Genomic DNA, 21,729 nt, shown 5'->3' with positions numbered 1-21,729 from the left:
GCTTTCCCCCGAGCGCAGAGGGTTCTGTCAGAGTTCAGCAGTAGCCTCGGAAGATCCAAGCCAGGAGCAAGAAGGAATCAGACCCAGTGCCTTCCTCACACTAAAAGCGAGGTGGCTGGGGAAGGCCTGGGCTTTCTGCAGGCACAGAGGGCTGTTCAGTTAATGTGAACTATGGGAGCCTGCTGAGTCCAGTCTCTGGGAGTCCCAGGTCTTCACTGAGAGGCGGAGAGGCAAGCCTTCCAGATGGTGGGCCTTCTGGAACTATACTCCCTTGCATCTTTTATATAATCTACCCACTTCTAAAAATCATTGCCCAACACAGGTGCCTGAGTCCTGTGGGACCCCCTGCTGCAAGAGATCAATGGAAAGAATTAGGTTGCAAGAGCTATTTTTGCCCATTTCCCCCTGTGTTTGCTTTTGAATGGCTCTGCGGACACTCTGCCCTGGGCATGCTCTGATTCCAAAGAGATTAACTGGGCCCCAGATGACCAGGGAGCCTTGCTCCCCTTCTCCACCATCAGTTCCACATTTTTCCCTTTGGCCGATGCTTCCTGTCTGCTGCCTGTCACCGCCCTTATCCTGGATAACCACAGGCCCTTATGCAAGTCGGCAACATGAGAAAGGCTATAAAGGCGATTTGTTGAGCGCCTGCAGTGCACAGCTTTACACCAGGCTCAGAGGGTGGTAATAATGGCCAAGTCCTGTAACAGTCATCATCATCTTGTGTGTTCTCTTTTAAAAAGTTTCCAAAGGGCTTTCACAAAGCCAGGGAATAGTTTCCTCACTTTATGATGAGAGAACAGAACTTTCCTCATCCAGGAAGCATCCAGAATACAAATCCAGGCTGTAGTGACAGCTCAGCCTTTTATGGGGCTCACTGTGGGCAGGGTGGGTCCTAAGTATTTTACACAGAAGTACCCGCTTGATGCTTACAACCCTGTAGGGTGGGTCGTATCCTCGTTTTCCAGTGAGGAAACAGAGGCACTAAGGGAAGTTGAGTTTCTTGCTCCCGGCCACACAAATAAAATACCACGGGGCTGGGATTCCAGCCCAGGCCACCTGGCCTCAGAGCCTGTGCTCTTAGCCACGGAGCCTCGTAGGCCCTCTGATCACACAGATTTTGCCCTTAAAAAACTCCAGATGCAGTCTAGAAGCAAGACGGGAGAATTGAGTTTAGAATAGTTGGCATCAAGCGTCAGCATCCTTTGAGGCCAGGAAGGGGAGGTACGCTAACTGCCAGAGTCACCACTGGAACTTCTCAGGATTTCTGATGATAAAGCAAACCTGGGCAAACCAGGATGGCTGGTCACCCTGCTGGGCATGCCCCCCCGCCCCCACCACCACTCCCTGCAGATGCCTGGTGCCCTCGGCTGGCCTAAGGACTCAAGCGTTCGGAGAGGCAGTTGGGACGTGTGCTCCCAGCCCGAGAGCGTCAGGAAAGGACCTTGCAGGCCCGAAGCCATGGACTTGGGATGTGGAACAGTGGGAAATTAGAGTGGGATGGTGGGGCCCACGTGAAAAGGCTTTGAATGTAGGACTAAAGAGCCTGGCGTGGCCTGGCAGGTGCAAGGAGCCACCCAGAAGTCCTGGGCTGGGAGATTCTTGGGCGATTGTGTGCATGGTAGCAGAACTCTTTCCTTGGCACCATATTGCTGTCTTTGTCCTTCCTGTTCCCCATGGATGGTGCTTGGGACTTGCCCAAGGAATGCTGTGGGAGGAAGGGGTGGTGTGAGGGGTCTCTGGGCTCGGGCTAGGGCCACTCACACGGGTGTTTCTCCGTCCCTCCCTGCAGATGACGGCTTATGGGGCGTTTCTGCACAAGGGCTCCTTCTGCCGGAACTACTTCAACATCCTGGACCTGCTGGTGGTCAGCGTGTCCCTCATCTCCTTTGGCATCCAGTGAGTGGGCCCCCTCAGCCCTCGACGGGCCATGCAGCTAGCAAGGGGTGCCAGAGAGGACAGCCAAACCCTGGGGGGCCCGCCTGCAGGGCCACCGCAGTGTGATGAGAGCGGGGTGGGGCCTCCAAAGCGGTGCATGGCGGCGTTGAATTCTTGGATCCTTGTCTTCAGTGGTCTGACACTTGGGGCAGGTTGATCAGGCGCGAATATGTTTAAATACCTGGGTTTTGCCATGACAGGCGGGGCCAGGCTCAGCTATTAAGAAACGGTTGTCTCCAGGACCTTCCTGCCTCCTCCACCACGGCCCCAGTGCCCTAGGCTGACCTTCAGCAACCCATAGTCTGCCACTACCGTGGCCTCTCCTGACCTGGACCCTCCTCCCTTTCTCTCCCCTCTCTCTCCAGCCAAAGCACCTCATGTATGAGTGTATGTGGGAATGTGTTATATATGTCTGTGTAAGTGTGGGGTGTATGTGTGCATGTGTGTGTATGTGTGGGGTGTGTGTATATGTGTATGTGTGTTTGTGGATGTGTGTATGTGTATACGTATGCACTTGTATGCATGTGTTTGTGTGTGTGTGTCTGCATATGTGTATATGGGTGTGTATGTGGATGTATATGTGAATGTATGTGCGTATGTATGTGTGTGTGTGTGTGTGACTGTATATTTGTGTCTTGTGTGTGTGCGTGTGTATGTACGTGTAAGTGTGTGTGTGTGTGTTTTTCATTTCACTGGGCTGGGGTACAGTCTGGGTGTGAGTTCTAAGAGATCTCCAGGTGACTCCCCTGTACAGCCAAGGTTGCAGACCTCGTTCAGATGTGGAGGATCTGATTACTAGTTTCTACCAAGTTCTAACAGCTAATAGTGTGAATCCTACACTTTAACTTTCAAAGCACTTCCACATACAAGTTCTTCTATGGTCCTCACACACACAAAACGATGGGGGAGACAGGGCAAGTGTTATTATCATCATTGTATAGATGGGGAATTTGGGGTTCAGGACATCATGACACTTGCTCAAGGTCACACCTATGGTAAAGAAAGGCCTAAGTCCTATGGTTCCTAGATCTCTCCTCCCAAGCGTGTTTTCACGGTCGGCTGAGATCATGCAGGGACCGGGGCCTTGGGAGAGACCCTTTTCTGTGATCATCAATTGTATTACCCCGTATTTTCTGCCTGGGAGCCTACAAGTCTAGATTTGAATCCCAGCGTGGCCACTCGATCACTATTTAACCTTGAACGAGGAATTCTTCCTCTTTAGCCTGTGTGTTTCCCATCTGACCTTTAAACCCCTCCCGTTGTAATTCAGTGCAAGCTGACTCCCTCCCAGAGAGACTGTAGGAGAGACACAGTGATAGACAGGAGTGGCCTTTGCATCTCTTGGAATAAAAAAGAGCTATGCGCCAGAGAAATCGGATCTTTCTGCCAGCCCCTTCTTGAGCACATCATCCTGACCACACAAAGCATGAAATCAGCACTTGCTGGCCTGCCATTCATTGTTAAGGTCCCAAGGCAGGTATGAGGCTCTCTAAAAGCTTGAGAGGCTGTCTCAGGTAGTTAGCCCGTGAGGGTTAGGATGTACTCCACAGCTGCTCCCCGAGGTGGTATGGTTAATAAGCCCCACCTGGGTAGGACGGACAGCTCCAAAAACCATCCAGGCATCTTGCTCAGGGGCCTGTCTCCTGCTGTCTCCATCGCACTGGGGAAAAGCAGTATCCTGAGACTCCAAGAAGCTCTGGCTTGGCCTCAGTATCCCGGGAGTATGGAACCTGTAGTGCAGTGTAGGAGCCAAAGGGCCTTCTGAAGGGTCACTAAAAAATCAACCGACAAAAGAAAGGTTAATTGGAGAAAAAGCGTTCACATTTATTTCACGTGTATACACAGAGCCTTCAGAATACAGACCCAAAGATACAGGGGAAATTGTCCATTTTTATGCTTTGGTTCCAAAAAAGTATGGACAGCCATGTAGAAATGTGATTGGACAAGAAGGGTAGGATCTAACATGAATAGACTGAGTGGGGAACCCAGCAAGGCCTGTCTCTAGGTTCTTCGCCTCTCTGTGAAGCATTCCTTCCTTCTGGGCTGGGGATAGGATCCTGTCTGCAATAGGAGTCTTAGGATCTTCACTCCCACGTGGTAGATCTGATGATTTTTTATGGCCAGTTTTTATACAGAAAAGCAGAGGGAAAATTTGAGTAATATTTTTAGGTTGTGTGGCTGGCTTTGAGGAAACGGGGTTCTGGGTTCTGGCTTCTTGACCCATCTTGGAGAAGAGGGATTCTAGAGTCTATGGCTAGCCTCGGAGGAGAAGGGGACGGAGACAGGAGGGCAAGAGAAGTTCAGAGAAAAACCTGTGCTTCCGAGACTGCTTCTAAGGCAGCTGTTTCAGGGTGCTGTTTCCTGAGCCCCAACAGTAAAGCCCACCCTTCCTTGGAGTCCTGAGTGTGCTCTGGGTGAGTTTTAGGTGTAGGTGCCAGGGGCAACTGTCTAGGGTATGTGTTTGGAGATACACACTAAGACATCTCCTCCCCATGCCCATCACCTCCAGCCACAAGGCCCGAGATCCCACCATTAGTACGGCATTCCTTTAAGTGTAATGATGTCTTCAGCAGGCATCATGATAAAAGGTACCATTTAGGCAGTTTATCAAGCACACGGCTAGGTGATTTACATGGAACTCTTATATAACCCTTACAAAGACCTTCTGAGCTGATTACAGACCCATTTTACAGATAAATAAACTAGAGCTCAGAAAATTGAGGAAATTTATCCTCAGACCCTTGGCTAGCAAGTGCCTGTGCTGGGCTCTGAATTCCCATGGCCTCGCTCTGGATTTCTTCTGTGACACTGTGGGTGCCCCTGCAAGTAGCACAGTACATTGCTAATGACCTGCCTTGAGCCACCTTGCGTATTATTTATTCACCCACAGGAAAGCCCCAGGGTTATAGGCAAGCTCCAGGCTCTCACAGGGTGGGAGACAGGAGTAGAGAGTGGTCCCAGAATGCAGACGTCCCCAAGATGAGCTTTACGTTTTCTCAGGTTTGCCTGGGATTCACCTCTCAGGACACTCCCTTACCACATTATTTTTGCTCCCCCCAGAAACAGGAGGAGCTTACTACCCTGCCTGTTTCCCTCTCCCAGGTCCAGTGCAATCAATGTCGTGAAGATCTTGCGAGTCCTGCGAGTACTCAGGCCCCTGAGGGCTATCAACAGGGCCAAGGGACTAAAGGTAAGTTGAGGGCATGGGTAGGGAGGCTCCAGCCAGCCCTCTGGGGAGTGGGAGCTCCACAGAGGTGAGGGGTGGGTTGGAAGGAGGAGATGATGGTCAGGCCAAGTGGCTGCCATGTGGGGTCCCGGACACTGGTACCACTGCATGTCCCGGATCCGTAATGAACAGAAGAGTAACAGAGGCAGTCATCCAAAGCGTCTTCCCTAAGCAGAACGTGCCAAAGGGAGATCCCATGAAAACCCTGGGCCCCTGTGGTGCCGCCGTCCCTATATTCCTCCCACTGTAAGATGGGAGGTCGGCAGGGCTTTTGTCCTTGTAGTCACGGAGAGCCCAGTGGGGGCCTTTGCATCCCATTAGGGTCCATCACTTCCCATGTGCCCCTCTCAGCCCAATTACTCTCCCTTGTGGCAAACGGGCTGCCCTGCTACCTCCTGGAAAGGCTCCTGGCATCTCCTGAAGCCACATCTCTCTCCCCGTCCCTTCCCACTGCAGCATGTGGTTCAGTGTGTGTTTGTCGCCATCCGGACCATCGGGAACATCGTGATTGTCACCACCCTGCTGCAGTTCATGTTCGCCTGCATCGGGGTCCAGCTCTTCAAGGTAAAGTCTGGGCTACGCTGTGGTCCTGCTTCCTCCCCTCCCATCAGCATTCCGGGGGAAGGGAGCTGGCAGATACAGGACAAACAAGACAGTGGCCCAGGCCAGACTTGGCCTGGATGTAACCTCCACCTGCAGCCCAACTCCAGCTTCAGACCAGGGGAGGGAGGTGCTGGAAGGCGGTATCGGGCCACCAGGCCAGAGGCCCCTCACCCTCTCCACTTCACCTGCCCTTCAGGTCACTGCCCTTCCTTCTAGAAAGAGAGGGAGAGGGACTTTCATCCTGTGGAAGCTCTGTGTCAGTCACTTGCTTAAAGCCTGCAGCAGTGACCTATTACCAATAGCATCACGTCCCTGCTACACCACCCAGCTTTCAGAGCCCTGCACCTGTCAAAGTCAGCTCCCGCTGCTTCCTGCAGCACTCCTCGGCTACAGCGAGGCCAGTGCCCTCCTTGGATTCTGGTCTTTTTTGTCCTCACCCTTTTAGTTCTGCTATTCTCCCACCTAGAGCATTCTCCCCTGCCACCCCACCCCCCGCACTGTGTAGACTCCCATCTAATTCATCCCTCTGAGTCCGGCTCCATTTCTCCCTCCCTGGCAAGACCTTCCTGGAGAGTACAGCTCCCATGCACCTGAGCTCCTGTTTTTGCATTGCAGGGCTACTTGCAGCACTGGTGTCTGTATTCACCACTGTTTTGTGCATGTGAGTCAGGCCCTGCGCATCTGGATTCTGCACTTTTGTTTTTTGTTTGTTTGTTTGTTTTGTTTTGTTTTGTTTTTGAGACGGAGTCTGGCTCTGTCACCCAGGCTGGAGTGCAGTGGCCAGATCTCAGCTCACTGCAAGCTCCGCCTCCCAGGTTCACGCCATTCTCCTGCCTCAGCCTCCTGAGTAGCTGGGACTGCAGGCACCCACCACCATGCCCAGCTAATTTTTTGTATTTTCAGTAGAGACAGGGTTTCACCATTCACAGGATGGTCTCTATCTCCTGACCTTGTGATCCGCCCGCCTCAGCCTCCCAAAGTGCTGGGATTATAGGTGTGAGCCACCACACCCAGCCGGATTCTATGCTTTTTGTCCCTAGCACAGTGCTGGGCCTATGGAGGTGCTCACTAATTGTTTTTGGATTGACTCATTGATTACTGAACATCTCTAATACTCTGTTCTCTGCCTTCCAGGGAAAGCTGTACACCTGTTCAGACAGTTCCAAGCAGACAGAGGCGGAATGCAAGTGAGTGGAGGTGGGAGGGCAGCCAGGGCCATGGCCAGTCAGCCCCAGGAGGCTGGAGGCTTGACCAGAAAGGAGGGACAGCTCATTTTCTAGGACTGCAGTGGCACCTGGACTTTTGCCTGTGTGTAATCTGGCCTCGCTGACACAATGCGTAGCATTTTTTCTTCCTGAAGTTTCTGCCCATGGAAGCTCCTCCTGTGGCTGGAACCGTGAAGGTCAAGCCAGGCAGTCCCATCCCACCCAGCATTCAGGGTGACTGGCAGGCGTGAGGGAAGATGGGAGACTCCAGAGTAAACTCCTTCTCCTTTCTCAGGGGCAACTACATCACGTACAAAGACGGGGAGGTTGACCACCCCATCATCCAACCCCGCAGCTGGGAGAACAGCAAGTTTGACTTTGACAATGTTCTGGCAGCCATGATGGCCCTCTTCACCGTCTCCACCTTCGAAGGGTGGCCAGAGTGAGTATGCAAACCAAGGCCTCACGAACCCTGCCATTCAAGGGCCAGTGCTGACTTTCCAGCCCAACCCCAAGTTGTGTTCATGTCCCGCACTCCTTCCGAACGTCATATTTACCTGGGTCCTCCCCAGGCAGTGAGATGTCTTTCTAGAACGACTTATAGTCCACTGTCACTGCTGAGACACAGACTCTTCCTTCTCTAGAAGATGTCAAGAAACTCCCACCAAAAAGGACCTTTTTTCAGCCCTCTCTCCAACCTCAGCATGAGCCACAATGTCAGAGGTCTCTGTCATTACCCTTCTGGCATCTGGGAGTTGGGTGTGGGGAGAGCTTCTCCAGGTGCGGGCCCTGTGGTCACCATAGAATTCAAAATTACCACCACTCCCAGCGTGCCCTTCATTGGGGTAAAGATGGCTGAGATATCTTTATTAACTGGACCTCGGTCTCCTTAGAAAAAGCCTTGCCTATATTTACAGAGGATAGTAAGAAAGGTGATGGAAGCCTGGGCCCCACTTCCTCTGCAGAGGCAATGCGTTTGTGCCTAGAGCAGCCCATGGCCCTTGCACACTGTGTCACCTCTACCAGGCAGCTTCCCATCAGGTCCTTATGTCTTTGTATAGACACCTGTTTTTCTCCCAATGTATATTCCAGTGAAATTAGAATCTGAAAGTCAGAAAATTCTAAATGTTTCTAAGTCAACAGCAATGCATGGATCTTAGGTGAGAGTCATCATTATTATGTGGTAAAATATAGGTGATAGAGAATAACCAAGTGCTGTGCAGGGCTACGGAGGAAGGAAAAGAGATAATCCCTGTCCGTGAAGAATAACAAGCTCCGTGGGGCATAGAGCCAGGCTCAAATGACTGGCATATGTATGTAAACTGCTTAAGTCTAAAACCAGACCATTGGTAGTGATCGGAGTAGCATGGGTCATGTGAGTGTTTTTATCTAAGTGGATATTTGCTCTCGGAGAGATTTATTTTACATTCCCTCTAACATCCTCTGAGTCCAGCCAGTTTGCAAAGCTGTCTCAATATTTACCAATATTTCCAGTATTTGAAATCAATGCCCATGACTCATGTTACATTTAAATAGCTCTTCACAGTTTCAAAACACCTTCCTATACATTATTCTAACTTCCCTGCAAGGTAGGAAAGTCGGGAATTATTGTCTCCAATTTACAGATGAAGAATCTGAGTCTCAGAGAGGTTAAGAGCTTTGCCCAAGGTCACACAGCCAGTAAGTGGCCAAGCTGGGACTCCAGCCCAGAGCTGTCTTCTGCACCCTGATCCCTGGGATCCCTGGAGCAGTGGTACCATCCTTCTGCAGAGGGGACCCTGCTTCTCCAGCTCCCTCTGTGGGACCTGTCTCCTCCTGCAGGCTGCTGTACCGCTCCATCGACTCCCACACTGAAGACAGGGGTCCCATCTACAACTACCGCGTGGAGATCTCCATCTTCTTCATCATCTACATCATCATCATCGCCTTCTTCATGATGAACATCTTCGTGGGCTTCGTCATCGTCACCTTCCAGGAGCAGGGGGAGCAGGAGTACAAGAACTGTGAGCTGGACAAGAACCAGGTAGCTTCCTAGGAAGGAGCGGAGGGAAGCGGGGCCCGTGGAGGGAATGGCCGCCTGCGGCCCACCCTGCAGAGGAGCTGCATCAGGGAGAGGCCGTGCAGATACTGAGATCATCTCTACTTCTCAACCAGAGTGGGCTCTCAGTCTTTTTGAGGGACCTGTGCAAAAGAAATGCATATTCCCGCAAACCCCAGATCTGGCAAATGTGCTCAGCCCACAGGTATCTATGAAGCTTCTACTTAAGGATACTCTGAAAAGTTTTGTCAAAAAAAAAAAAAAATCTCATGCCCTATCTAGAAGTTAACAAGATAGAAGGACCCAATTGGGTCGGCACCATTGATACGGAGGAGAGAAACTAGAACTACGAGGGAGTGAGGGCTTTTGGGGTGGGGAACAGGACGGCTTCAGGAAACCACTCTTCTATGGTTTCTTAAGTAAAACCCAGAGGACTCTGTGGGAGGTGGGGGCAGGAAAGAGGCTTAAGTGGGAGTGAGATGGCGATGCCAAGTATCGTGACAGGTTCTGGTAGCCGTGGAGAGCTGGCAGTGCCGTGGCTGAGTCAGGAAGCTGTTAGGGTGGGAGGTAGGTGTAGTGCCTCAGGTCTGTTACCCAGCTCGGCTCCCACTGGGAGGAGTCCGTGGGGAAGCACATCCCGGTCTGTGAATAAGGAGTGCCCACGGGAAGGAACGCAGCATGGTGTGCCCTTTGTGACCCTCACCAGGCCAGCCAATCCCCTGTGGGTCTTGAAGTCTACATCTCAGGCATAGATTCACTCTGCTAGCTGCTGCGTGGACCCTGGATTGAAAGAAGACAGGAAAGAGGGGAGGCCAGTTAGAAAGTGGAAATGAGAGAGGATTAGACCCCGATCTAATATCAGGTTAATGATGGTAGCGATGGAAAGAATAGGAGGAGGTAAAAGCGTTAAGGCTCAGGTATTGGACACCGGGACTGAGGGTTTGAGAAGAGGCTGGGGAGATTCCCCAGTTCCTGATCTGGAAGCCTAGGCAAAGTGCAGAGAAACGGACTGGCTCTTTGCCAGAGTCCCAAGAATCTAGTTAGTCCAGAATCTTCTTCCGTCTCAGTGAACTGTGTTTTTCCATCTTATGGACACTGGCAAATAAGAAAGATTGATTTAATTGGCCAGGCACAGTGGCTCATGCCTGTAATCCCAGCACTTTGGGAGGCCAAGGTGGGTGGATCACTTGAGGCCAGGAGTTTGAGAACAGCCTGGCCAACATGGCAAAACCCCATCTCTACTAAGAATACAAAAAATTAGCTGGACATGGTGGCACGTGCCTGTAATCACAGCTACTTGGGAGGCTGAGGCAGGAGAATCGCTTGAGCCTGGGAGACGGAGGTTGCAGTGAGCCGAAATCATACCACTGCACTCCAGCCCACTGGATTCAGGACAGGAAAGAAAAACTGAGGAGAGAAGGTACCCAAGGAAGGTCTGTGGCATGGGATGTAATCAGTGAGAAGCCCAGCTGTCAGTGGGTCAGCAAGCACATTCTTAGCGATGCCGACTCCCTGCTGAGGCACATGAAGGCATCACCAGGCGGAGGAAAGGAGATGTATGGTCCCTGCCTAGGACCTTGATACGGGGATTTGACAAGAAGGGGCTCTCTCCTTGATTAAGGGGGCCGTGGAAAAATCGAGACATTTTCCAAATAACATCTCCCACCTGTAAGTGAGCCAGAGCAGCCAATGATTTCTCTGACTTCTGGAGAACCCCACCCTGCAGTGTGTGGTTTCATTCACATCCCACACTTCTCTGCCAGCTCCCCCCACACCCTCCAGGTAACTAACCCCACTCTCCCCATCCTCCACCACCCTCCCAGCGACAGTGTGTGGAATACGCCCTCAAGGCCCGGCCCCTGCGGAGGTATATCCCCAAGAACCAGCACCAGTACAAAGTGTGGTACGTGGTCAACTCCACCTATTTCGAGTACCTGATGTTCGTCCTCATCCTGCTCAACACCATCTGCCTGGCCATGCAGGTCAGTCCAAGGGGGAGCACAGCCACGGTGCTGCAGGAGGGAGGCATGCCATGGGGATGGAAAGCGTAACGGAGCGGCAGGCAGCTCAGTGCATTGCCTTCCTGGTCGCCAAGGGAGGCAGCTGGAGAAAGACGGATGTTCCCTGCCAAGGATGTGCTCCTCTCTGGGCCTTAGGGAAGAATCCATGGCACCCTGGGTTGATCAATGGAGAGAGGGGAGGAGATGGAGAGGGGAGGGAGTGAGCTGGACACATTCGTTGTTGCCGGGAAGGTGTGGCGTGTGGAGGTGGGTTCTGCATCCACCCGTCTTCAGGGACAGAGCTTGTTCCCAAGCTCTCTTGAGTGCCGGAAGTCTCCATAAAGTTGTCACAGGCCAACCGGGGAAATGAACACAGATGTGTTCAGAGATGGTAGAGCAGGGAAGAGCTTGGAGTTCTCCTGAGTCCTCCTGACTGCCCACAGAGAGGTGGGTGGCCCTCTGCGGTTGGGTTCGAGGAAGGTCTTGCTGAGACAAGGGCCCCCGAGAGGGGTGGGCAAAAGGTGGGGAGGAGGAGAGACCTCCCTGCCCCATGTTCACAGCTCCTCCCCTCTCCTGATGCAGCACTATGGCCAGAGCTGCCTGTTCAAAATTGCCATGAACATCCTCAACATGCTCTTCACTGGCCTCTTCACCGTGGAGATGATCCTGAAGCTCATTGCCTTCAAACCCAAGGTAGGCCTCTGAGAAAGACCTTTGATTCACAGGCATCAGGGGTGGACAGGACGGGGAGGTGGGGTGCAGGTATTGAAGGCAGAATCAGGAGAAAAGGGAAAAAGGCATCAGTGAAAGACCATCCCTGCTCCAATGATCAGTGCTCCAACTCCTCCACCTGCCCAGAGCTGAACCAGGCCAACTCCGGGAAACCCTCTCAGCTCTCGGTGTTGACCCCAGCTGGGATGCACAGGCTGCAGATTCCTCGCTGAGCTGAACCTCTGAGCCTCTCCTGGGAGAGGCAGGGTGATGGTCTTTCTCCTATGTCCCATCCTCTAGTACATAACCTGTTAATAGAAGAAACTATGCCCATAGACTGGCAGACCAAACCTCTCTGGGTCCAGCCCCCCAGATCCACTCAGGCCCCTGTTCCACCCTCCTCCCATTTCATCAGCCACACAGACCAACCTCATATAAAACATTCAGCCAGGGCTGGATTTGCTCAGGGCTCAGGGCTACAGCCTGTGGGCACTCCTGTTCCCTGCCTCAGAGGCTATGGCATTGCTGCTTACACGCTCTGGTGCAGGAAGAACAATTACCTGCAAATTTCTCTGCTTTGTTCCTCATTTGTAAGGGCAAGATTAGGCCTGCTCTACTGAATGAGGCAGGGTCAGAATTCCTGTCCTTTGGATTATCTGTGCCCTTCCTAGCCAGTCACCCCTGCTGTCCTCAGTGGTGGAGGGGCAGACACTGCTGTGAGCCACACCTGCCACCCTGGGCCTCTGTAGATGGATCAGAATCACCGGCATCCACTGGCCGGGATTCACCACCAGGACAGCTGCTTCTGAGGAAGGCTATAAGAGCAACTGAGCAGCCCCCAGGCTACCATGACACCTTTTGGAGAAGGATGAGAAGGAACGAGTTCTAGGAGCATCATGCAGTTGCAGACTTGAGACAATCTCTCCAGCCCACTGAGCCTTCTCCTCCCTCCTTTAGTGTTTTTCCCAGATGCAACACAGATCAACAGGAGGCCAAGAGCAAGAGTCCCTGGCCGTATTTTCTGTTTTCATTCAAGTTTTTACTAGTCTCAAGATTAACTGGGGGTGGGGGAGGGTCCAGCTTGGCCTTCGAATCCGTGTTCGTTGAGGAGATACCCGTAGCCTTCTTCGCATGAATATTCAACTCACAGTTTTGATTCCGTGTCATGTGCTACACATATATCACCGTGTGTCGTCCTCAAAACGTCCCTATGAAGTAGGTATTAGCATCCCTCTGTAGAGAGGGAGGGGGAGTGAGGCTCAAACAATTAAGTGCCCAGTATTCATTGCTCCACTACTAAGAACTGGCAGAACGGAGACTGGAATCTGGCACCTCTGACTTCACTGTATTTTCCACCACACTGAGGTTAATTAGCATTTTCCCAAGTCAAGTGCTGTGCGGGTATTTTTCAGGAGGAGGGAAACAAGCTTGGAAGGACTTAAAATACAAGACAGTATTCCTACAGTGCAGGTGCTTCTCTCGCTCAAAGAGTGCCTGGGGAGCCCAGCTGATTTTCATAGAGTAAGGCTCCTAAAGGACATCCTTTGGTAATAGAACGGTGGTTTCCTGCCTTCTCCAGAGAAGCAAGTATACTCTTTTTCACCTTCCTGTATAAGTCCCATTTAGGAGGACAGATCTTGTCCTGACCTAGAGAGGACCCCTGGGTTGCCCTGACACCTTCCTTAGGGCGCACGGTGTCTCTGCCGCTGCATGGCCCTGTTCCAAGCCCTGCAGCCCAGGAGCTCTGACAGTTCACCACCCACAGCAGCATGACCAGCTGAGGCTAGGAGTGCAGTCACTGCCGAGCCGAGCCTCAGTGTCGGGTGACATCCTCTCAGTGGGAAAACTGGCGTCGTTTTCATCCAGTGTCATGAGACATATGGTTTAAATATTTCAAAGCCTTGAGTCATTCCACAATTGACTCAGATGTGTTTCTGACGATGTCTGAGGCAGTCTGGAGAGCCTGCAGTGGACTATCTGAATCATGCCTCCTGAGCACGGGAGACGTAGGGACAGCCTTCCCTGGGAAGTGCATGAAATTGACACCTGCGGGAGCTTCGGTCTAAAAGACACTCCACCTAAATCCTGCAAATCAAGGAATAAGCCAGTTTCCTAGGAAGTAACTATTGCGGGTGGTCTAAACCAGAAAGTGCCTCCTAATTTCCTCTGTCCCTGGTTTTCTATTGTGAGAAGATGGGGCAAGATAACAGAGACTTTTACCCAAGAAGAAAGAGAGCCATCCTGGGGCCATTTGCGTTTCACACTCCTGTGGTGTAAAGAGAAAGGAAAATGGATCTTTCCCTATGAATTTCCCTAAAAGGGCTCTGGCCAGAGGGGGATAAAGGTGTCCACTGAGTTGGGAGCATCATGGAGCACAGCTGGGTCCCTGGATTCTTTCTGAGCTATGTTCTTCATTCACAAATAGACTCCAGGAAAAGCAGCTCCAAATTTTTCGGGCAGAAAACCAAACTGGAAAAACCTGAAGCTCTGGAAGAGCTATTCAGCTGGATCTGGCCCAAGAACCAGTGACTTCTAACCATGACCTGAATCCATGACAACTTTCATTTCCCACCATTAACTAGGACTCTGTGTTGCACTTTTTATTTCACTGGCATGCTGTTTGTGTATGACCCAGATGAGCATCAGCATTTGCTGTGAAAGGACGGCTAGGAACCAAGGATGTCAAAGACAGTCTGAAGTTGTCACTGCTTATGTTTCGTCTCTGTAACTGGCTGGTTGGTTGTTCCATCAGCCAGTCAACTTGTATTCTTGCTTCATTCTTTCATTGTTTTCATGGTCATGGATGTTCCCAATTTCTTCATTTCTGTGTGTTCTCCTCACTACTCCATGGAAAGTAAATTTACTCAAGTAAGTCCCTGCCTAAAATCTAACCATCCCACTCCTTAAATTCATACTCTGTTCACACACACAAAAAAATCACACAAAGAAACTAGGGATCAACATAAACCAGTTTAGATTGAGTCGGTCCCCCACAAAGCCTCAGGAACCTGCGGGGATGGTTTGAAGAGAGTGAGATGGATCATGGCAGCATTGATTTGAATAGTGAACAGTGATCCAGAAGGACCTCCTTCCATAGAAGGAAGAGGCCATGACCTGGAGATAACCGGATGGCCCCTGCGCCCCACACAATGGTGCAGGACCAGGTTGGGCAGCATGAAAAGTGCTGGCTGGAATATTCTGAAGGTAATTAAATAACTGGATTGTTCTATCATGAACTGATGCTTGTCAGCAAAGACAGGAAAATAAATTTTAAAGATACTCTTATTGATTTGAACTGAAAAATATGCAATGCCTGGGGAAAAAGTCTAATAGAAATGGCTAAGATCTCTACAGAGAAAATGATAAAATTGAAAGGAATTCAAGAAAAGCTGATAACTGAAGACATCTGCCACGTTCCTGAATTGGAAAGCTCAATATTATTAAGGTATCATTTCTCCTCAAACTGATCCATAGGCTCAATACCATTCCAGTTAAAACTCCCAATTGCACTTTGCTGGAGGTGAGAATGGCAGGAGAGGTAGCCGCACTGCAAATCCTTTATGGCCAACAGGATGAGGCTGGGTGGTCCTGAGGCTTCAGCCCCTTTGAGCAGCTCCGACGTCACCAAGGAGGCAATGCACAGGAGCCTGGCACGGGAAGCAGTGTCTGTCTCAGCTACTCCACTGTCAGCTGCTGTTAGTGGGAGTGATGATGTCACTTAGTTGCCTGAGGTTTGCTGTCGAGGATGTCTCAGCAAGGGCACTGGGGGAGGAGGAGCTGCAGGAGGCAGTGAGTGAGAGGCTGGGCTCCAAGCCTCTCCTCCTCAGTGGAACATGGTATGCCCAGGAAGGCAGGGGTTCACCCCATGGAAGGCTCCTAACTCGTCCCCTCCCCACAAGCTCCCACCTAGACCATGGAGGGGTGAAGCAGCTGAGACTCACCTCTGCCCCTCACCTGGAGCCAGCCCACACAGGGAGTAGCCAGTACTCACCTCCCCGAGAGGAGGATGCTGGAGGGGCCTTGACCCTGGAGGGGCCTTGACCCTGGCAGCTCTCTGGAATCAAAGTCTCAATCTCCCTTTTCGGTTTTCTCCCATCCTGAGAATGGTCCAGAGGGGAGAATGGACCCAGAGTGAAAGCACTCATTGGCCCTTCTGACACCCTGCTTTCTTTTTTATTTATTTATTTATTTATTTATTTATTTATTTATTTATTTATTATAGTTTAAGTTCTAGGGTACATGTGCATAATGTGCAGGTTTGTTACATATGTATACTTGTGCCATGTTGGTGTAGTGCACCTGTCAACTCGTCAGCACCCATCCACTCATCATTTACATCAGGTATAACTCCCAATGCCATCCCTCCCCCCTCCCCCCTCCCCATAATAGGCCCCAGTGTGTGATGTTCCCCTTCCCGAGTCCAAGTGATCCCATTGTTCAGTTCCCACCTATGAGTGAGAACATGCGGTGTTTGGTTTTCTGTTCTTGTGATAGTTTGCTGAGAATGATGGTTTCCAGCTGCATCCATGTCCCTACAAAGGACCCAAACTCATCCTTTTTTATGGCTGCATAGTATTCCATGGTGTATATGTGCCACATTTTCTTAATCCAGTCTGTCACTGATGGACATTTGGGTTGATTCCAAGTCTTTGCTATTGTGATTAGTGCCGCAGTGAACATACGTGTGCATGTGTCTTTATAGCAGCATGATTTATAATCCTTTGGGTGTATGCCCAGTAATGGGATGGCTGGGTCATTTGGTACTTCTAGTTCTAGATCTTTGAGGAATCGCCATACTGTTTTCCATAATGGTTGAACTAGTTTACAGTCCCACCAACAGTGTAAAAGTGTTCCTGTTTCTCCACATCCTCTCCAGCATCTGTTGTTTCCTGACTTTTTAATGATCGCCATTCTAACTGGTGTGAGATGGTAACTCATTGTGGTTTTGATTTGCATTTTTCTGATGGCCAGTGATGATGAGCATTTTTTCATGTGTCTGTTGGCTGTATGCATGTCTTCTTTTGAGAAATGTCTATTCATATCCTTTGCCCACTTTTTGATGCAATCTACTCATCTGACAAAGGGCTAATATCCAGAACCTACAAAGAACTCAAACAAATTTACAAGAAAAAATCAAACAACCCCTGCTTTCTTGAATAAGCAGCTGAAACCTCAGGAGGCCTGGCCCTGTTCCCACAAGTTCCCAGTCTCCACTTTCCTCTTTCTGTCTGGGCCTCCTCAGCCCAGTTGCTCCAACTTCATGAAGCCAGATGGTTTCTCTCATCCCCCCTACCCTTTCTTCTGGTGATTTTCTGCCAGAAGTTGGCACATACATAATGGAGCCCCTCTTGACTGCGTTAGACAGTCTCTCGCCCTGGCCCGAGTGAGTTTCTCCCACTGTCAGTTACCCCGGCCATCCCTGGCTTTCCCCAGCCGGTGGCAGCTGCGAGCACCCAGGCCCTTTCCCTGCAGACTCTTTCCCACCCAGTTAGTCTTGCCGCGGTGGGCCCCCGTAGGGTGTGTTCCGGTGAGCCATGGGGCATCCAGACACTCTTTTCCACAGTCGATTGGACTCTGTCTAGATTTCCCCATTAGCATTTTACTGCCCTAGTGACACTGATATCTGAGAGCCCTGAGCCCCTCCGGGTTCTTAGCTGATCCCCTCTGGGGTACAGAGCCTTGTCCAGCTGCTGGCCAGACTTGCCGCCTCATGGCCTCCATGCCGCTTCCAAAGCGGGGACAGCCTCCTCACCACGGCTCCTCTCCAGCCTTCCTGCCGACGCCCTTGCCCTGCCCGCTGGTCTCTGCTGGGCCTGGCAGGTCTTACCACAGCCATGTAGGTTGTCTGGGGCTGTGGCTCCTGCCTGTCCCCACACACAGAGGACGTGGCTGGCATTTTCAGAGTATCAGCTAAGAACGGGGCAGTAGTTCAGTTGCCACAGTCTTGTCTGCTTTGGGGGCTTCTTTGAAGCCCCTGTTATCTTTCAGGAAAGAGGAAATGAAGGCAGTGAAGCCTTGGCCGTGGCTGCTTCTCAGAGAGTAGAGAGGCAGAAAGGAGAGGTTTCTCCGGTCCCCCACCTGTTGTCCTGAGGAATCCATCAACGAGGCCCTGGGCATTTCCCTAAACGAGGGTGAGAGATGAGTCAGGACTAGTCGGTAGCCTGGTGAATGAGATGCTGCCAGAACCAGAGCTGCTCAGGACCCTGGAGGTCCAATGCTGGCTCTCACTGGGGCCACCCTTCATAGCACAGCTCTGGGCCAGCCTTGCCCCAGTCTCCCTGGCACAGGTACCACCTAAGCTATAGGGAGAGCCAGGAGGCTCTGGAATGGTCCTCCTAGTGCCCTGGAACTCCTAGTACCCTGGAGTTCCTGTGCCAAAACCAGCCTGCTCTGCGTTGTGAAGGCTCTGAGCTGACAGAGGCTATGGCTGGCCTTGGACTTTCCACACTCAGAGGCAGACCTCCTCGTATCTAGTGTGCCCATATGGGGCCAGGGATCCAGTGGCTTCCAGAGCCGTCTTTTCTCTGCAGGCTCTGCTGTTCTTAGGACTAGTTTCTGCTCGTGGGAATGATTCTTGGCCCTGACATAGGTGGGCACAGGCCCTGCAGAGGGGAGAAATCTTTGGGGATACCCGGAGGATGTGGCTCAAATGGAAATGTCGTCACCAGCTACCTTGTTTTCACTGGGCTTGTGTCAAAAGGTACAGATGAGAGCTGGGTTGGGGCTCTAGGTTCGCATATGGATGGGCAGAGGGAAAGTTGGAACGGGGAGGTGCATGCATGGAGAACACTTGCTTCCACAGAGAACAAACAGCCCAGTTTCTCATCTACTCTGTCAGCTCTGTCCATGTCTAGAAACTTCTGTCCTTTAGATTCAGCATGGCCTCTTTGGGTAAATAGCTTTTGTCACATGACCTGAAGATGCTGTGGTCCCTCCTCCAGCCAGCTTGGGGTTCTCCAGGGGCTTCCATACCCTGTGCAGATGCAAGGGGACTTCAGAGGCTGAGGGTCCAGATTGCTTAGTTGTGGACCTCCTGTTTTAGGTGTTGGAGTCTTTGGCTCCAGGAGTGAGCCGATCCCAGGAAAGGGACCAGATTCTGACATTCCCCTGGCAGGTGGAGAAGTTGGGAGGGCACCCTCAGCAGACAACTCGGCCCCCAAGTCAAAGGTCAGATCTGCTTGTCTGAACAAGGGAAGAGAAACCACCTTACAAACTGTAAGCCAGGCCTTTTTTCCTGCCCAGGCCAGGGTGTCAGCCTGGATGGTAATCAGACGTGTTCTCTGTCCCCGGGAGGAGGCAAGTGGATGGCACACCAAAAACAGGCTCCTGAAGGTTGCCAGTGGCGACAGAAACAGCCACAGGAGAAGAGAGTGCATGAGCCTGTGTCAGAGCAGCGGCTCACCAGCCTAAGGAGAGGTGGTGTGGCAAAGGCCACAAGGCCCCAAACTGCCCCACCGGAGCCCTGGGGCAGCCAGGGCAGAGGCAGTGGGAAGAATGCCAGGGCTAGAATTCTTCTAAAGGCACCAATGTGGCCACCTGAGGAGCCAGGGGAACCCTGCAGGCCTAAATCCATCAGGCCTGAGCTGAGCCTTCCCCCGGAGGCAGGAGAGACGCCAATGTCCACATACTCTTCCATGGACTGTTGAGAGACATTTCAGAACTTGTTCTTAAAAGCTCAGTCAAGGACCAGGAGAAGGAAGAGAAAAGTGGGATGGCCAGGAGGAAAGGATGCACACTGGGGCCCCTTCCTCTTTTTGAAAGCTGAGAATCTTCCGGGAATCTTGGTTTGTTTTTCAGTCATGTTTTTGGCAGTAATGACATTGCTGGCTGAAATGTACTTTCTCTCCAACTTGACCTCTACCTCCACCTGTGCCACTCTCCAGGAATCATCCTCTTCCAACTGTTTTAAATTGGCCGTGCACTTCTGCATGATGCAGTGATTTTTGTGAAGTTTTAATTTTTACAAAATAAATTTTGCTTCATTTCTTCGCTTCATCATCTACTGCCCCCAGATCCCACCCAGAGAGGAAATTCTGGTAGATTGAGACCCAGGAAGCCTAGATCCCATCTCAGCATCACCTTGAAGAAGCCAGGGCTGAGCAGACAGGACAGGAAGAGCTTCCTGCAAGCACTTGTTCCTTCCATGTCTGTTTCTCCGTAAAGTAGGAAGACTGCCTTAGCATACTGTGGTGAGACTGAGTGAGGTCATCTCTACAGAGGAATGAAGGCTTCAGGGAAAGTGCCATTCAAATGAAACTCAGCCGGATCCCTATGCCTGGGGAGTCTGCACCCAGTCCTCTACCTCAGCACCAAGGAACTTCACCTCAGCCTGGATGTGCCCTCTCGCCCGTGACCATTTTAAATAGGCCCTTTTGTAATATTGGTATTCTGGCATCTTTCATCCTGAGCCAATATATTCTATCCCTTCAGTCTGATGTCCGCCTCACACCATAAAATAACTTTAAGGCTCATCTTAATGCCTCCTTGAAGTTGGGTTGTGCAAGCATCAACCATGCTACCAGCATCTAAACTATCACTCCCCTTTCCTGTGGCTAATGCAACCCATTAGTCGGCTTTTCAAGCCTTCAGCTCAGTTTTTCACCATTCCCTCTCTTTCTCGGTGCCTAGGCCTTGCCATTCTTCATAGTCTTTATTTCAAGAACTCTTTGTTTGTGTGACTTGGCTAGTGTTTTGCTGCAGGCTAAAGTTCACCAACAACCCCCAAAATATTTTGTTGAGCAGCTCATGTGCTAGGCGGTATGCTTGGTGCCAGGGACGAATCATGAGTACAAGCAGGTAGGTAAGGCCACACTTGCCTGGAGCGACTCTGGCCCACTCTTGGGACTTGTAGCGTCCCCAGTTCACCCTCTCATTTCACTAGGAAACCTCCTGTCAGCTGACATTCATATTTCATTCATATTTCATATGACATTCATATTTCAACTTAAAAAGAAGCAGTCAATAAATGCATTGACCCATTTGGTATCAATGCCTACACCTGAAGGTGTTACTCAAGTAACATTTAGAAGCACTGGAGGGAAGCAAACAGCATATATTGTCAATGAAGAACCAGACATGAAGCTAGATATTTTACTTTCCTCATCTCATTCAATCCATAAGATGAATATTATAGCCTCCCATTTTACATCTGAAGAAACTGGAGGTCAGAGAAAGGCTAAGTAAGGAGTCCAGAGCTGGCTTTTTGTTGTTACTGTTAGCTTGCAACAAACACCATCCTGCTTAGTATGCAGCCTACACTGCTCTAAGCACCTTAACAAATAGGAATGCATTTAATCATGGTAAAAATCCTGGGATTCTATTGCAGGTTTAGGTGACTCAAAAGCCACTCTTTCCACAACAACCCCATTAAAACAGAAAATGTGGACAGGCCAGGCTGTTGCTATGCACTCAGTGGGCCCTCGATAAGTGTTAGCTGTCTTCCTTCTAAGAAGATCCGAGACAAAAAGAAAGAAAGCCATTCTCGAGTGACCACCTTCTGGAATGGAAAGTGTTCACTCCACTCCTGCGTCCTGCCGCCTTCTCCGAGGCCCCTTGCCGCCCTTCCCTCTCATTCAGCCATTCTGTCTGTGGCCCCTGAATTCCCTAGATTGCTTTGGACCTTCGGATTTTGTTTCCAAATCTGAGTTGACAAGCACCTTCAGGAGAGGGGGCAGTCCGCTGACAGGTGGGCTCAGGAAAGTGAAACACGCCTGCTACACACTCATATGCGTGTGTTTGCACACATATGTGCAATGGGAAGACTTACACGTTGGGGACACAAATATTGCCAGATTCATCAATGGCAGGAGCTGTTTCATGTTCATCTCTGTGCCATGAGAGGCATTCAGTGAAAGTCTGATGCACGAATGGATGAATGAGAATTATGAGCCAGGAAAAGAAAGTCAGAATATTAGTGTCAGAAAAGATTGGGACCATTGAGCTTCCCTGAGTGCAGAAGTCTCTACACCGTCCTACCTTCTGCCATACGAGTCTCCTTGTTTCTAGAGG

The 21,729-nt window shown here is 50.9% G+C and overlaps 1 protein-coding gene across 7 annotated transcripts in view; it reads left to right on the top strand.

The window, feature by feature from the left end:
* Positions 1-21,729, top strand: part of CACNA1C (calcium voltage-gated channel subunit alpha1 C) — a 647,971-nt gene that overhangs the window by 548,112 nt on the left and 78,130 nt on the right. For all 7 annotated transcript variants that reach the window (XM_030939233.1, XM_030939228.1, XM_030939229.1 and 4 more), the window contains exons 22-29: positions 1,793-1,899; positions 5,041-5,128; positions 5,621-5,728; positions 6,902-6,954; positions 7,268-7,414; positions 8,794-8,995; positions 10,834-10,992; positions 11,593-11,703. In XM_030939233.1, coding sequence (XP_030795093.1) covers positions 1,793-1,899; positions 5,041-5,128; positions 5,621-5,728; positions 6,902-6,954; positions 7,268-7,414; positions 8,794-8,995; positions 10,834-10,992; positions 11,593-11,703 — 975 coding nt within the window. The remainder of the gene's footprint in view (positions 1-1,792; positions 1,900-5,040; positions 5,129-5,620; positions 5,729-6,901; positions 6,955-7,267; positions 7,415-8,793; positions 8,996-10,833; positions 10,993-11,592; positions 11,704-21,729) is intronic.

This window comes from Rhinopithecus roxellana, chromosome 10 (assembly GCF_007565055.1).
Source record: "Rhinopithecus roxellana isolate Shanxi Qingling chromosome 10, ASM756505v1, whole genome shotgun sequence".
NCBI lineage: Eukaryota > Metazoa > Chordata > Mammalia > Primates > Cercopithecidae > Rhinopithecus > Rhinopithecus roxellana.
The sequence above is the reverse complement of the archived record's forward strand: the minus strand, read 5'-3'. Positions and strand labels throughout refer to the sequence as shown.